A 13,488-nucleotide genomic window follows, 5' to 3' on the forward strand; every position below is an offset into this window, starting at 1 on the left:
ACCTCATTGAAGAAGTCCTAAAATTGTGAGTTAATAGTTTGTTTCACCAAAATAATAATAATAATAATAATAATAATAATAATATAGATGTTGGATAAAAGTTCAAATTATAATTTTCTGTGCATAAAAATTAAAAAAGTGGCGTACTGTGCAGTGCAACTATAGAGACACAACTAGTTTCTACTTTTAACAAGAACCATAGAATAGGATGATAGGAAAGGTAGCCAGATTTATTTGCAAGTGGGCAAATTTTCCATTAGTTTTGAGATCAAAATAGGGTACGAACAAAACAATTAGATAAACACTCCTCCCACCTTGCAGGGCCAAAAATACCAAGTTAAATTACAATATTACATATTATGCTTACCATTTTTAAGTGAGCAAACATGATCCTACCTCCATACAATTATTTTATATAGATTTTTTTTCCTTATTACTATTCTCTCAACTGGCAAAGTAGGAATTTTAAGATTCATAATTTTTTAATTTTTTTTTAAAAAGGAACAAAATGTTTGGTCCTTGATACAAGTTATGAAATACGTAACTTTGTTAATTACATAATTTTCCCCCAAAGAATTGTACACCATCTTTAGTAATTACAATAAAATGCCCCATGTGCGAGTGTTTCTCTATAATGTCGTGTCTTTATTCCAAAAATCCTTGAACTGTGCTTCTTTATTTAAAATCCAATATTCTCAGTGTCTGATCTCTCTATCAATATCGAGAACTAAGACTGGCTTTCAAATTAACCTTGCTGCAAAACTCTTCCAACTGTCAAAGTATCTTTTCTTTCCCTTAGTCATTTTTCAGGAATTTGAATACCCTACCCTATGCATAAATGTCCAGTACTTTATCTTGTTGGCATATAAATAAGAGGCTTTCTTCATCAATCATACTTGCACCTAAAACCTTGATGAGTTACAGGAGCTAGTCGTCACATGCTTAAGGAATAATGCATAGAGGAGTTCATTCCATGTATCCGGAACTCCAGGAAGACACCAATGACTGCAATCCTGGCGATGGAGAGGTGCAGGGCCTTCCTTAGGATCTTGATAATATATAGATGAATGTCCATCTCTCCTCTGTGCAGTCATATGGGTTATATTCAATACCTCAACTTTCAGTGCTTCTGATGTGTTCAAGTGAGCTGATAATACAGAATTGGCTATTTTGACTATATCCCAAGAATCAGAAGGTGTCAATGAGGATCCCAGTTCTGGAAGTGTCTCCAAGTGACAGTTTCCACCAGTCTTCCAATCCCCTCCTCTGTATAATACATAACATTGCAATTTAATTAACTCCCCAAATAGGAGGCATATAAGGCTACTTCACAAGTATTAAAGATATCTTAAGGTCCAATCCTAGTCAAGGCTAAAGTAAATTGTTCATATTCCTTGTTTTTAATTCTACTTTGAATGTAAGCAAAATAATCTTAATCTTACTTGGAATACAAGAAAATTAATCATAATCCTAAACATAAGGCTTAATAATAAAGATGCAGTTATATATTAAGGACTTCATGTTGTGGATATAGATTGTCAGGCCAAATCACGTTAATTCCTTGCATTATCTTTCTTTCTCTTGTTTTAGCTTTGTCTCTTTGCTTTATTTTATTTTCTTTATTCTATTTCTACATGGTATCATAGTTCTAGTAGTTGTTGTTGTTGTTTTTATTTTTATTTTATTATTATTATTATTTTTTTTTAACAAGAAAGGGTAAAGGAAAAGGAATACATGTAGATTTTAGAGTACTGGAAAGCTCATGTTGTTTAAGAAACAAAACAAACCTGAAATGTCCTGGTGAGTATGTGCGAAAGAAAACTTGGGTCTTGCTAGAATTTAGTTCGGTTTGTGTCCAGTTCGCCACAGTCTCTATTGATCTCTGATATGCATGTTCTACTTTCATATCCATTTTCACCTCTGTACCTTCCTGAAAGTAACAGCCCCTGAACCAAAAAAAAAAAAAAAAGAAGAGAGAGGAATAAATGGGGTCTATTACAATCAAAACTAAAGCTTGACAAAAGGCATGTCTTGCAAAAGTAACTAGTACGTAGTGACTCTGCCACACTACCTACAATTAGCATCATCCTTCATGCCATCTTTATTTCACTTCACAAATGTTAGGGCAAAAGTAGAGACAAGACTTGTTGATTAAATTCATATACAGAAAAATCTCATTTCAATTATAATCTAAAGAAAAAAGATGAGAGGATGTAAAGTCCATTTCCTATTGAATTATAAGTCAAGAAGACCCAAGATACTCAACCATTAATAGGTTCAAGGAGGAAAAAAAGACAGGCTTATCTGAAAAGCGGCTGTTATTAGCATATATGTCATTCATCACTTTTTTTTTTTAAAATAGAAAAATAATTTAATATCCAGAAACTTCTTACCAAAAAAAAATTCTATCCAAAAACTATCTACATTGATATGACATGTACCTAATAAAGTAGATACAGTTCAAAATACTTTAAAGATAAGTAGATACAGTTCAAAATACTTTAAAGATTCCATTTTATCATGCAGTCACAAGTCGTTATATCATATATTATCAAACTAACTTTTGGTTCCATATGGATTTCACCTTTAGAAATTTTAAATTGAAATGATAATAAATGTAGTTAGTGAACTTTAACAACATAATAAATAAATGTTAGAATTAAATTTGTAATACATTATGTTGTAAGGTTTTATTATTATTATTATTTTTCTAAAATTTGTAGTGTCCCTAACTTGACTCTTACATGTCTCAATGTCTTATTTAAAAAGAAAATTCAAAAGAAATTGTCATGCACTCCAATTCAACATTTTGAAACTGCCTTTTGGCCAGTTGGATCCTTAAATCAATTTTTATTATTTCCAAAACTAACCCGCCAAGGGCCTTGTAGCTAAATTAACATCTCTCCATGCACAAAATGCTTGGGGGTTTAGGGGGGAAATGGTTTGAGCTGCGAGGTTAGCCGTATGTTGTAATTATGTTTCCAAAAAAAAAAAAAAAACCCATACCACCGTGTACACTTACGTTTTGTTTGTTTCGATGAAAAGTTTTGTGTAAAGATAGTTTTTCATGTTTTTCAGTGTTAGTAGCATAAAAATATATGAATGAGTTAAAGGAAAACTATATTCGGTCAACATAAAAAGTATGACTTACTTTTAAAGATAGTTTTCCACTAAATTTTTTTTGAAAAACAATTCTATCTCACAACAAGCTAAATAAGAGAAGTTAAAAGATTGTTTTTCAATTCATTTAAAGTTGCTACCAAACATTAAAAAATGAGATAGTTTTATAGAAAATGCTTCTTGAAAAATTACTAAATTTTCTAGAAAACATAATTGCTAAAACAAACAGAGCATTAAATTATTCTAAAGTAGAATTCTATCTTGTATTAAAAAAAAAAAAAAAAAACCCATTGAAATTTCGAAATTATATTGAAAAAAATTAAAGATCCTGGAAGGAAAACCAAAAGGCTCATGCCAAATGCAAATGACCATTAATTGTAATAACACATAGAAGAAATTGAAAGATCTAGGAAAAAATTACCCTCGTATGGTCTTCCCATAACTCCACCAATGCCCAGTGTTTAAGATCAGCACATCTGCATCTTTCCACTTCTCAGAGCTCCAATCCATTTGATCCAATTTCAAGGTTGTCCTCACTTTTTGTGGAGCTCCTGAAGGGGCCCGGCTTTGCAATACAAGAAATGGAGACCTGTAGTACTCCACTGTGCAGTTGTAGTCCTTAAACTTGAAGACTAGGGACAACTTGTGCTTTGTAATTGGGTTGCCATTCACTTCATAGATTGAATTTTTGTTGGGAACTACAGAGGAGAGCATGCAAAGAAGGGACTCCCATTGGTTTCTCCCAATTGAGTCACCAGCAAAAACTAACCGTTTGTTTCTCAGTTTTTCCAACATCAATTTTGCATCAAATCTGTTTGATTAGTGACAAGAAAATTATACTCAAATTAATTTTTATATTTTTTTTTCCTTTTCCTTTTGTCCTTTTTAAATAAAAACTGAAAAATACAAGGCTAGAAATGGAAGAGTATAGGTGTCATACACTTTTTTTTTTTTTTTTTTTTGTTTGTTTGTTTGAGGAAAGGTATATCATACACTTATCCATGTAATGTTAACTTTTTAAGTAATTTTGAAAAATTTTAGACTAATTTTCGTGGTAGAAAAATATCGTATATTAATTTAGAATAATATTACAAGTCACATCATAATTTATGATTTCTCTCTCTCTTTAAAAACTTTAAAGTTGTGAAATAATAGAAATCCAATCCCACTGAAACTCGAAGTTGTTTAGGGAAAAAAGAAAGAATGAATGATCTATGTGAGTGCACCAAATCATCATTGACTATCAATTCCTCATAACGGCTTGAGCCTTCAACTTTTATATGTCAATCTCTCACAAAAATTGATCATCAACATTTGCAACTTAATCTACAATACAACCACACACCAAACAAACTTCTATATCTAGCACCAAAATCAAAATTGGAAATCAAATTTTATTTTTCATTCACCATTCATTACCTTAAGCAAGGTAAATTAAAATTCATTTAAAAAGAAGAAAATAAATTTTCACATCTTTCTATTAACTATTATATATGCGTTCTTAATCTGAAATTAATTTTGATTTGATTAGTATTAGTTCTGCAAAGTATATCTTAAATCCGCCCTAGCTTGGACATAGTGTGGTTGTTGGATGATTCTCTTGTTAAGCAAAAATGAAAATAAAATATTAATAAAACCTAAATATATTTTAAATATAAAATTATAATATGGAAAATCAATTAAATATTATTTAATTAAATCATTAAATGTAAAAGAACTCAATTAAGGGTAATGCTATAGTCACGGGTCTTAGGCCATGGTTGAAAATGTGGCCTAAAAAAAACGTAGCTATAGGCCAAAAGGTCCTATAGCCACGTTTTTAAGAGCTATAGCCTTGTTTTAAAAATGTGGTCATAGGACTTTTTTTTTTTTTGGTAGTGTTGTCTCTCCATTTGAAATGGATATAACCTCAAATGGACTATCCTCATTGCTCATGCCCTTAATATTGAAAAACTTTCACACCATATATTCTTTCTAGCTTCCCTAATTTACTTGCTTAGCAGCCAAACAGTAAAGCAATGAAAAGTAGTAGGTCAAAATGGCCAAATACCACTGTTTTTCAAAATATTTTGCAATTTATCACTGTTTTTGAAATATGTATGGATCTACCACTAATTGAGGAGTCTTACTTTATAAACATCCATTCCTAAACTAAATACATCCTCCAAATATGAAAAATTGTTTTTTAACAATACTGAATAAACATCATTTGCAACTTCAAAATTAAATTAAGAATTGAATACAAGGTACTCGAGTTTCAAGATTTTGAGTTCAACATTCCTTTTTAAGTTTACAGTGATATTTGACCATTTTGGCATGAAAAAGTAAAATAAAACATCTTAATAAGAACCTGGGCATGTTGCAATTTTTGGGTTGCCATCTCCACTTGGTGTATGACAAGTCTGGTCTCCCATTCTCAGAACACCGAAATCCATTATCTAAAAGACTGCAATCTTTGGACTGATACAATGGATAATTCTCATCCCACACCCAATTCCCTTCAAATAAATCACACTCTCCACCCTTTTCTCCGAAAAATTCAACCCCTTTGTCCTTATTGGCCCCCTTAGACGTGAACCTCTCTGAATGACCCGGAAATAAAAACCTTTCAGCTGCAGCTCTGCTATAATCCAAGTAGAAATATCCACAAATCACACAGATACTAACAAAAAAGAACCCCAGAAAACCCACAGACTGCTCAAAGTGTCTCAAGCATTTAAATTTATTAAAAAGCTCAAAGATAGGCTTGGCTTCAGGGTCTGGTTCAGATGGGGTACTCTTAGACATATTTGAGCTCAAGAGCAAACTTTGAAACCTGTGTATTGTTTCTCTAGTGGGAAAGATCAAAATTTTGAGTTAAAATAAAAAAGGCAAAGAGTGTGAAAGAAATGAAGCAAAGGTCTTGCATGTAAGGAATATGGAAGTCATGGATAATGCGCAGTTGACATGAACCATGTTCTCAACTGCTTTCCTTGCTAGTTGCTAATTCTAGGTCAGTTTCGTTAAGCTATGAATGATATATAGTTCGAAAATAGAGATAGACTGGTATATAGAACAAAGATCAAATACGATTGGGTTTCAAATCCTATAGATTGAATTTATTCATCAGAGAAAGAGGGGGAGAGAGTCAGAGAGATTTCAGAATGAAATGCTGTGCTGAGACAATGAGAAATTAAGAGAGATTGGAGTAGACAAGCGTGGGTCTTTCTCTGATTTCTGAGAATTATTAATAGGTTTGTTTGAGTGTTGGAAGTGGCTTAAATGGCGAAAGAAAAAGTGTGCAATAGATAATATCCCACTTTTTCTCTTAAGAAACGTAGGCCTTACACACTTCCATATGTATACATATATATATATATATATATACAGCGAGCGAAATTGTTTCACTAACGGTAACCTCGGTTCCCGCCAATTACCCATGGCTGTATACTTATCTTCTGGGGCTGGGGATCATGATTCATGAGATGGTTTATTCAGATCCATTGAATACATGTATGAACATACTAATAAAAGAAAAAAGAAAAAAACAACCCCATTCCCCAACAACACAACTTGTGTAAAGTGCTTAAGATGGTGTATTCAAAGACTTTTCTAGCCATAGACGCCATGTGGCTGATGCCAGTAAAGACCAAATTGAGTTGAATACAAATTAAAAATAATAGGGACTAAATTGTTTTTGTCAAAAAGTAAAGACCAAATTGACAATAATTTCAAAATATAAGGGCCAAAATTATATTTTTGCTTATTATAAAATATAAATTTAGGGTTTTACCTATAAAACAAATCTTGTTCTTTTTTTTTTATTTAAAATAATGCATAATACTATTTAACTGTACACACTACCATTTGTCTGTTTGTTAATTTTTCCTTGAATGATTACAAAATACAACTATAATTTATGGTATATTGGTACTCGAATGTAAAATAAAAAAAAAAAAAAAATTGTACTCCAAACAATCTACAGCGTGTGTGGACTCGATTTAAATTAAGGAAAATTATTTATTTATTTATTTTGTTGTCTTCAATTGTTAGAAATAGCCTTGAAAACGTTTTAAAGTGCTTGTTCTAACATAAGCAACCTTTCAAAGGTGGACAATTCTTTGTAAATTATATATAATCATCCGTTTTTAAGTATTTATCGATTTGATAAAGGTTTTATAATTTGTACATATTTTAGCACACCATACATAAATTCACAAGATCCTCCAAGATTTATACTTGTACAATCCAAGCTTAGTTGTATCATGAAGACGGTTTTTTCTGCAACCTATTAGCAAACTCATTCAAGTGGGGGCATATATCGTCTAAGGAAAATGATTGATTCACGGCTCTAAATCTGTTTCAATTCTTATTGTATTTCCATTGTGTTAGGACTTTTAATGTTGGCTAATTCTATGAAAAATTTATTCATAAATTGTTGGACTATGTTCCATTGAAATTGTAAGGGTGAAGTAAAGGTTGAAGTTGAAGATTGCTATTCATTGTGCATATTTGGATATTTCGGTTGAATCAGAAGACAAGATTGATCAACTGAAATTGGATGATTGGAAAAAATCTTATGGCAAAAATTCACGAGATGGTTTGCGCAAGCAAACCTAATTTGGAAACCCACTGACTTTGTTTCCACAGTTTTCTTTAGCCACTCAACCCAGAATCCCTATGCCTATTTAAACTAGAATTCAACAAACCTAATTACCTATAGATCAAGAAAATCACACAAAATAGAAGGAAAAAAAAAAAAAAAAAACCCATATAAAGAGCTTCCTTTATCTTCCCATCTATCCCATTGATTCATCATTGAGAGGTTGAACACAAAGATCGCCATACTTGTGTTGGACATTTTGTTGAAACCACATAGGTAACAACAAATCTTCAAGGATTTTGAAGTAGCAAAGTGATTGGTTTCTAGTTGGTGTATCGACTTGCAATAACAAGTAACTTAGAAGGTACAAGGCTTTGTACCTAGGTTAGAGTGTATGATTGCTAATAGAAGCTTGGAGGGCTTAGGAACTTAGTTTGATTCCATGTATATGAAAACTTGTGGGAGCATCAAATGTACCAAATCAAATTTCTATAGTGGACTTGTTGAGTTGGGCTTGACCCCAAAGTGTTTTTATTGGGTTTTCACTCCATGAACTTATGCTAGGCCTTGTGTGGATATGTTTATGGTTCACGGAGTGATAAGGCTCTTGGCATTGATTGTAGCAATTTGAATCTTAACTAATTAACTACAGGGTTAATAATTAAATTAATCTATTAAAATTGGTAGTTAAGCCATTGTAGTGGTCCTAACTGGGCATGATGTTACTTACCCAAAAAAAGAAAAAGAAAAAAAAAAAAAAAGGAAGCAAACAAAAAACACAAAATAGATTAGGATGTAATGTACGTGTGTGGGGATTGGGGATATTGTACTATTGACATGTGAAAATTTTAGTTGTCTCTTGATATCTGTGATGTGCCAATATGCTGTTGTGAAAATTGCTGAGTTTTAATTCAGCCAGGACTAAAGGCAAAGTTTTCTTGAGAAAATGCAGCTTTTTAAGGAATGATTTGGACGTGATAGTACATATTCCCCTTTATGTTGGAAAATGATTAGGACATGATGCACATATATATCCACATGTATATGGGAATAGTTGTATACGATTAAAATTCATAAAATGATTGACATTAATCGGAGATTGTCACTGTTTGTGGCTCACCAAGAATAATTATAATGATATAGATTTTGGGTGGAGTCCGAAAAAGACCAAAAGGGTTCAAAACTTCAAATTGAATATGCTAGACTAATCTATATGGAGATTGTAGAGAAGAGCATGGTATAAGAGATATAATAATTAAGGATTGGTAATTAATTTTCCTCTCCCATTTATTTCATGTTCTGATGATGACAAAAAAAAAAGTGATTACTCTTTCTCTATCTCTCTATATTTTTCTTTTTGTTGATAGATTTTTTTCTTGCTTCTACCATCTTGCCATGAATTAGGTAATATTTATTCATTATTTAAAATTTTGCTTATAAACTTAAAGGGGAATGAATACCTTAATTGAGCTTGAGGAAGAAAAGGATCTGTGCTGCTTCAAGTTATTGATATGTTTCTTCTCAAAAAAAGAAAAAAAAAAGTTATTGATATGTATAAATTTAGTTATCTTTTGCTATCTGTGATGTGCCAAAATTTTCTTGAGAAAATGCCTTTTAAGGAATGATTAGGACGTGATAGTACATGCCACTTCTATCTTATGTAGAAAAAAGATTAGGACCATGATGTACATTTATATCCACATGTATAGGAATAGTTGTATACGATTTAAAATCGTTAAATGATTTCAAGCAAAAAAAAAAAAAAAAAATCATAAATAGCTTAAAATTTTTTTTTTTTTTTAGATTGCATACGCTACATGAAAAAGAAAAAGTTAATGAATTTTGCAACTCTTAAAGGTTTAGAAAAAAAATATTTATTAATTATAAATACATTTATAACTATAATTAAGAGGAATTAGTAACTTTTCATCTAATGTTCATAGTCTGTATATGAAAATAAATTTTAAGTTATATTTATCATCAAAACCCCATTATATAATACTCACAACTGTGATCCCACCTAAATACAACCTCCTACTACTTTGTTGTTGCAATACATGCATTTTTTTTTTGTTATAGTCTTGTAACACTAAGAACTCCAATAGTGATGGCATCTTTTAAATGCTTCATCTTAGCTTTATTCATTGCAATATTCATATTTAGTATTGATGTTACCCTTGCAACTCGTCATCTTTTACAATCTTCTCAACCCAATGTACCAAGCTTGCCAGTCATACCTACATTGCCTAACCCAACACTGCCACCTTTGCCTTCATTGCCAACATTGCCAAATCCAACACTACCACATTTACCTTCATTGACAACGTTGCCAAAGCCAACGCTACCACCTTTACTGCCTCCATTGACAACGTTATCAAAGCCAACACTATCACCTTTGCTGCCACTATTGCCAAAGTTGCCAAAGTCAACACTACCACCTTTGTTGCCTCCATTGCCAACATTGCCAAAACCAATGCTACCACCTTTGCTATCTCCATTGCCAAAGTTGCCAACGCTACCACCTTTGCTATCTCAATTGCCAAAGTTGCCAACGCTGCCAAAGTTAACACTGCCACCTTTGTTGCCTCCATTGGCCAAANAACCAACATTGTGAACCATTCCCTCAATCTTGCAAAACCTAATTACTACAAAGGTCTAGTCTAAATGTCCTCAATAATTTAGTTCATTTACAAGGTTTACAATACTAAAAAATAAATGAAAAAACTATTGGGTTGGATGGCTGGTACAATTGCGTTACAAAATTAAGGGCCTCTTGCTTTTTTATCTTCTCAAATGTTATGTAAGGATTTAATTTATGATGTGATATTTATTTTATTGCATTTTATTACGTATCATCTTGGAGTTTGATTTTATGTTATCATACTTAATAATCTATGTTTGTAATAATCTTTTAAATTTTTTTATTGTGACTTCTCCTAATTTGTTACCGCTGTTAAGTTGTTGTTAGAGAAATGAGAATGATGCCTATCCATCAAAATTGGTCTATTGATCTTGGCTTATCTGCTACCAAGATTAAGGATTGAAGGGGCCAAAATAAGGGGTGACTAAGAAAATGTATATAAAGTAACAAATTTAGACAATAACATCAAAAAGCTATCACCATCACTAAAGAACTAGGTCAAAGGGTACAATTTTAATAAAATTACTCATCACTAACTCACATGTCGCACAACAAAATATTACTACGCAAATATGGTAGTACATATATAAGCATTATAATATGTATGTATTTTCATTATCAAAATCAAATGAAAAAAAAAGCTTAGAAGTTTCACGATCAATAGGCTTTTTTTTTTTTTTTTTTTTTGAGAAACTGGATCAATAGGCTTCATTCAAGTAGTTGCGCTATCTTATACTGATATAAGCCCATAGTTTCCTTTATTTTTTGTAAAATAAGGTAGTCTCATATACGAAACAATGTTGAGCTAGCTCTTAATAACATATACACCATTATGTGGCCAATGTCCTATATATATAAAACATAAGGTAGTCCTATATATGCCCAATCTCAAGATCAATTCTTCATACACTTTCTATATATTTTTGTTATGAATTATGAGTTATTGGGTGCCAATGGGCTGGGTAATGAGTTGGGCTACTGGGCTAGCCCACCGGATACCCTTGGACATAAAAACTAGCCCATGGCCTGACCCACTGAGCTAGTGGGCTACTTATGGGCCTCAATAACAATGGGCTGGGCCGCCCATTACCCGGTGGACTGTCGGGTTTCTGGGTCGGGCTGTGGGCCGTGAGTTGTGGGCTATTTGATGACGCTTAACCCTACCATACCATTCTCTACAATCTATATCATTATAAATGTTCTTGGTGGGCCAAAAATAATGGCAGTCGCATAAAAAATTAAAAAAAAAATTTAGTGGCAGTCCCCATTTAGACAATAAATGTCAATCACAATCAATTTAAGCTATTTATGTTCTCTATAACAATTGTTATTAATAAAGGAAAAAAAAAAAAAAAAAAACCCTTTAGTATACATGTTTTTCACAAACTAAAAATCTAAACTAATGGAAGTCAAACTTAATAGAAAAAATCTAACATTCTTAATTTATACCGTTATATAATTAATGAGTTTGTTCCAAAGAGAATCGTCAATTAGGATATTTAATACTAATATGTTACCAATATTCAATGTTAGCCACGTCTCTAATGTAGGCTGTTTAGAAAAAAACAACAGTTATGGTAATATTTATTAACTTGTGTTATACTTAATCAATCAGTTAACGAAGAAGAAACCAGTGCATGGTAATATTTAATTGTAATAACACATAGAAGAAACTTTAAGAGGATTAAAAAATACCCTCTTATGGTCTTTTCATGATTCCACCAATGCCCCAGTGTTTAAGACCAGCTTATCTACATCTCTCCATTTCTCAGAGCTCCAATCCATTTGATCCAATTTCAGGGTTGTCTTCACTTTTCATGGAGCTCTTGAAGGAGACTTGTAATACTCTACTGTGTAGTTGTAGTTTGTCGGACTGTGAGATGTCTCATTCCATCTCAAAACCAGTTAGCGATAAGGAAGACACACTCAAACCTTTTATGGCATTCGACATCACGCTTTATGAGCCTGTTTTTAAAGTGGTTGTAGGGAGTCCAATTGTGGTTCCCCAACAGTCTTTAAACTTGAAGACTAAGAACAACATGTGCTTTGTAATTGGACTGCCATTCACTTCATAGATTGAATCTTTATTGGGAACTGCAGAGGAGAGCATGCAAAAGAGGGACCCACAATTATTTAAGAGGGGGGAGTACGCATTTATGATACTCTGAGAGTACCCAATAATTACCCATTGAGTCACCAGCAAAAACTAACTGTTGTTTCTTAGTTTTTTTTTTTTTTTTCAACATCAGTTTTGCATCAAATCAGTTTTGATTACACTTAAATTGGTTTTACATTTTTTTTTTCCTTTGCCTTATGTCCTTTAAATGTAAACTGAAAAATACAAGACTTTAAATGGAAGAGTATAGGTATCATATAGTTATCTATGTAATGTCGCAACTTATTAAGTAATTTTGAAAATTTTGATTCTAATTTTTCGTGATAGACAAAAATTATATATTAATTTAGAGTAATATTACATAGGCATGGCAATTTGGGCCCCAGCCCAGCTTGACCCTAATGAGTCGAATTTTACCAGGCTTGATAAAGAATAGGGTCGGGTATGGGTTTTTGAAAAAAAAAAATTTTTTTTTCCTTTGCCTTATGTCCTTTAAATGTAAACTGAAAAATACAAGACTTTAAATGGAAGAGTATAGGTATCATATAGTTATCTATGTAATGTCGCAACTTATTAAGTAATTTTGAAAATTTTGATTCTAATTTTTCGTGATAGACAAAAATTATATATTAATTTAGAGTAATATTACATAGGCATGGCAATTTGGGCCCCAGCCCAGCTTGACCCTAATGAGTCGAATTTTACCAGGCTTGATAAAGAATAGGGTCGGGTATGGGTTTTTGAAAAAAAAAAGCCCCGAACCAGGTCTAGGTCGGGTCCGGGTTTTATCAAAACCCAATTCGAACCCAGACCCAGACAGGACCCGACCCGTTTATATATAAAATTACTTACTTACACTCTTATATATATATATATATATATAGTTCTAAACCCTAATCTCTTGCTCATTTCTTCAGCTCCCTTACTCTTCTTTAGCTCACACAAACACAGTCGCCTCAACCTTCAGTGCCTCACTCACTCTCAATCTCACACAGCTCACACGGACAGTTTCACTCACTCTTAATCTCA

At 32.2% G+C, this 13,488-nt stretch overlaps 1 protein-coding gene and 1 pseudogene across 1 annotated transcript; both read right to left on the bottom strand.

Annotated features, from left to right (window-relative positions):
* Nucleotides 1-523: 523 nt before the first annotated feature.
* LOC112035237 (protein trichome birefringence-like 10) lies at nucleotides 524-6,443 on the bottom strand. The gene is made up of 4 exons (XM_024068063.2): nucleotides 5,471-6,443; nucleotides 3,542-3,931; nucleotides 1,788-1,946; nucleotides 524-1,266 (listed from the first exon to the last, which is right to left on the bottom strand). The coding sequence occupies exons 1-4, from the start codon at nucleotides 5,905-5,907 to the stop codon at nucleotides 903-905; spliced, it is 1,350 nt and encodes a 449-aa protein (XP_023923831.1). The 5' UTR covers nucleotides 5,908-6,443; the 3' UTR covers nucleotides 524-902.
* Nucleotides 6,444-9,907: 3,464 nt separating this feature from the next.
* The window catches only part of LOC112035239 (protein trichome birefringence-like 10), a 29,813-nt pseudogene continuing 26,232 nt past the window's right edge, over nucleotides 9,908-13,488 (bottom strand).

The sequence above is a fragment of the Quercus suber genome, unplaced genomic scaffold, assembly GCF_002906115.3.
Source record: "Quercus suber isolate HL8 unplaced genomic scaffold, Cork oak 2.0 scaffold_907, whole genome shotgun sequence".
NCBI classification, from domain to species: Eukaryota; Viridiplantae; Streptophyta; class Magnoliopsida; order Fagales; family Fagaceae; genus Quercus; species Quercus suber.

Coding starts and splice junctions, on each gene's coding strand:
- LOC112035237 (XM_024068063.2), bottom strand. CDS start 5,907: ATGTCTAAGAGTACCCCATCTGAACCAGACCCTGAAGCCAAGCCTATC. Junction 3,932..5,470: donor AAAAATTGCAACATGCCCAG/GTTCTTATTAAG, acceptor CTAATCAAACAG/ATTTGATGCAAAATTGATGT. Junction 1,267..1,787: donor TACTCACCAGGACATTTCAG/GTTTGTTTTGTT, acceptor TGTATTATACAG/AGGAGGGGATTGGAAGACTG.